The sequence below is a fragment of the Letharia columbiana genome, assembly GCF_014066305.1.
Source record: "Letharia columbiana isolate WasteWater2 chromosome Unknown Sc0000017_s0, whole genome shotgun sequence".
In the NCBI taxonomy this organism is placed as follows: domain Eukaryota; kingdom Fungi; phylum Ascomycota; class Lecanoromycetes; order Lecanorales; family Parmeliaceae; genus Letharia; species Letharia columbiana.
The window spans coordinates 131,042-134,871 of NW_023501057.1; the positions used below are offsets into that span (position 1 = coordinate 131,042).

Here is a 3,830-nt window from a genome sequence, read left to right on the forward strand (position 1 = left end):
AGCAATTTTTCCCACAAAAGAAGCCAAATCCGGAGGTGACTCTGCCTTCCAAGTATAACTACACTCATCTTAGGCCGCTCAACCGAGTGTCTAATGCCATCCCCTCATCCGCCACATCTTCCCCGCCTCTAGCTTTGGCACTTGCCAGATGCTCACTCAAAAACTCCCTCATCGCCGCAAGTGGCACGCCATGCCTCATCAGCGTCCGGTCATCCCAACTCGAATGCAACCCCACCAGATTCCCATCCGCCTCCGTCAACAACGGCGCGCCAGAATGACCCCAGTATGTCCATGCATCATGCATCAGCGTGCCGATCTCGGAATTGTCCTGCGGATCGACGCCACGTACCATACCGCGGAAAGCGCCCTCTGAGACTTCTATCAGATTGTATTTAGTCCTTCGCGCAGACGATGACTCCAAGTCATCACGACCAGGTTGGCCTATACAGATGATTGGCGTCTTCGGTGCCGGTGGATGGGACGAAAGGCAAGCGTGTCGAAACGCGGGGATTCGTCCCCTCTTTGCCTCCATCAGTCTCGACCGCCACAATCTTCAACAGCGCCAAATCCCTTTTCGGATCCCACACTCTACACTCAACTTGCACAGCTAAGCCCGTGTAAAATAAGAGCCATCTCCGTCTGGAGTCAGCTTGGTACTCTGTTTCGTCGTCACCGAAGCAGTGCGCGCAGGTCAGGATCCAGCCTGCTGGATCGATGCAGATGGCGGTACCGGCCTCGTGTTGGGCGAAGATGAGAGTGGATGCTAGTGCGTGGAGAAGGCCTGGCGCGTTGGGTAGGGAATGGTCGGTGGAGGTGACGGTGGAAGCCAATTTCGTCTGTTTACGGTGAAGGAGTGTTAATTCCGAGGGCGACAGACCTGGGAGTTTGAAACCTGGTGGGATGATCTTTATCGGCGAGGAATTGGAGCATGTGTTTTGTGAGTTGAATGTGAGTGGTGGGAGAGGGAGAGGTTGAAGTTGCGGCACCAAGGTTGATGTGCTTGGTGTTGGGATGGATGTAAGCTACGCTTGTTAACCGACATTATTGCAGCATCAATAGGGGGGTTTCGAATTAGGGAATCTACATCCTGCATACACTGAATTAGCTGTCTTAAGGCTCTAATTTAGCGGTAAACTCTATACATTTTAGAGCCGTCAGACCCCCAATTCAGTGTCTACATTGAATTGCTAATGCAAGCCCTCGAGGGTGTCTGGGCATGCTAAGAGACGTGTATACACTGAATTGCGCTAATGGATCCTGCGATTTAGGAGGTCTTTTGAAGGTTACCCTGTCGTCACTACCCCGCCTGTCAGCTATGGACCAGACCACTCAGGATCTCCAGACCATCGCCTCCCAGGCCACCCAGGCCACCCAGGCCACCGATCGCGTCAAAGGCCTTTCACTTGGTAGCCCCGTAGACAAAAGCCCCAGAGGCAATTAGAAGCTCCGCAATAAGCGGGCATTTAGGAGTCTTCGGGGGAGTGAACCCCGGAGCACAGGGCATGTTGTCCTTAAAATCGTAGATCTTTCGGGGAAGAGTCCCCGGGATATTGCGATTTTTGCACTGTCTTCGGAGCTCGAGGACGAGCCCCCTAGAGGGGGGAGGCATTATTAGCAGCAGCCCCCACGGGGGCCCTGCGTAGGCCCTACGGGGCCCTATTTGAGTTCAAATAGGGGTGTCTGGCTGTTAAGCGCAAACACCCCCGGGACCAAGCTTTTTAGCTGAGTTGCTAACAATTGCATGGCTGTGTGACTGACAAATGAAGGCATTAAGGCCACTATTCTGCGGAGAAGACTATGCTTACTAAGGCCTCATAGCTACATGGATTAATTAAAAATCAGATAAGGTCCTCACGCGAATATACAGGGAAAACAGCTAATGCAGTGTATATACGGTGAAGTTAAATTGTGGTTAACTCTCTAGTCTGAAACCCTCTAATAGTACCTCCTCATCACTTACTCGACGTTCAGTCATAAATAAATTAACGCTTATTTTAGCTCGCGGGTAATAAAAATATTAAAACGTTAAGCTCGTATTAAATGCGAGCTCGATAAGAAATTATATATATCTTTTTATTTATATAACGTGTAAAGGTCTATAAATTAAAATTATAATTATTTTTTTAATTAGAACTATCGAGTAAATAGATAAGCGAACTTTAATAAGCGATATTTGAATTCCTTACGCTTTAATAGTTATAAGACTAAATTTAATATTTTTTTCTTTTCTAAAAGCCTATATTTTATTCTATAATTTAAAAAAAATCTTAAAATTTTAATAGAAAATAAAAAAGTTATTCTAAAATCGAATATCTCTAATTATATAATTCTTAAGAAAGAAAGAAAAATTCTTATAGTTCTAATATATCTTAAAATCAAAAATTAAAAATTTCAATTTTTCTATATAGGTTTATAATTATAATTAGTTATAATTTAGAAAATTATTTATATATTATAAATAGAGTATAGATTAAATTATAAAATTCTTAAAAGATTTAAAATATTCGTTATATTATAAAATAGAATAATAGCGAATTTTATAAAGTACTCTTAATAGCTTTAGAATAGTCGAGATAAAAAAAATCTTAATATTTATGTATTCTCTTTATACTATAATATAGAGTTATTATATATATTATTAAGTCTCTAATATAATATTATCTATCTTTCTTCTAAAGCGATAGCGATTTATTTATTAATTATATTAAATATATAATTAAAAAAAAAAGTATATTATTAAGAAGTTAGTAGCTATAGCTAAAGGAGCTTACTACTTAAAAGATTATTTAAAAAAAAAGTCTTTTATTTATATAAAGGCTAATCTAACTAGATTAAATAAGAATCTAAAGAAAATAAATATCTTTAATATATTAAAAGAAATAGACTCTTAGATTAAATCTTCTTTATACTCTTATTAGCTTAATATTACTAATAAATTTATTAATCTTAAATTTAGATAATATATAAAGTTAAATCGTTATAGATAAGTTATAGATATATTATTATCTAGAAGAACTTAAGAACTTCGATAAGAAGATCTTAAATATTATTATATTATTCGTACGACGTAAAAAAAAGCGTTCTATCTTTAGAAGATATATTATTAAATTTAATTTAGATTATATCGAAGTATAACTTATAAATATTATCAAAGAAGAGTTTATTATAATCTTTATATTTATTATTAATTTATAGAATTTTATAAAAAGCGCTATTAATACTTCTAATACTTAATATAATAAATTAAAGACTTTAATAGAGAGCTTTCGAACTACTAGTCATAATATTAAGATATTTTAATAATAAAATAAATAATTTAATTAGAATATCGCTTATATTAAGATAAAGATATTAATAATTATTATTTAGCTAAATAATAATAATAATTAATTATTTTATAAGCGAGAAATTAATAATAGACTTCGAGATTTATATAATAGATATCGTATTAATATTATAAAATTTATTAAAGAAAATAAGAAATTTAAGTAAGACTTAAAGTATAAAGAGTAATAGTTAAAAAAGTAATAATCTTATATATTAGCTAATTTAAAAAACTTCGATAAGAAAGATATAAAGTTATATCTATATCTTATTAGTCGAGTATTCTTATTAATAATATCTATTAAAACTTATATTATATCTCTATTATAAATCGCGTAAGAGAATATAGAATTAAATAAATAATATCTCGATATCTCGAATTTTTATAATATTAATAATTAAAATAAGTAAGAATAGCTAGCGTTAATATCTTAAAGCGAAATTTAAATAAAGCGCTATAATCTTTTTATTAAACTTAAGAAAATCGATTATATATAAAGATTATT

General features: G+C 35.0%; 1 protein-coding gene across 1 annotated transcript; it reads right to left on the reverse strand.

Annotated features, from left to right (window-relative positions):
• Positions 1-425: 425 nt before the first annotated feature.
• Positions 426-1,093, reverse strand: HO173_005943 (uncharacterized protein; the record flags this gene model as incomplete). The annotated part of the gene is made up of 2 exons (XM_037307855.1): positions 426-1,022; positions 1,085-1,093. 2 exons carry the CDS (start codon positions 1,091-1,093, stop codon positions 426-428), a joined length of 606 nt encoding a protein of 201 aa, XP_037165115.1.
• Positions 1,094-3,830: the final 2,737 nt, after the last annotated feature.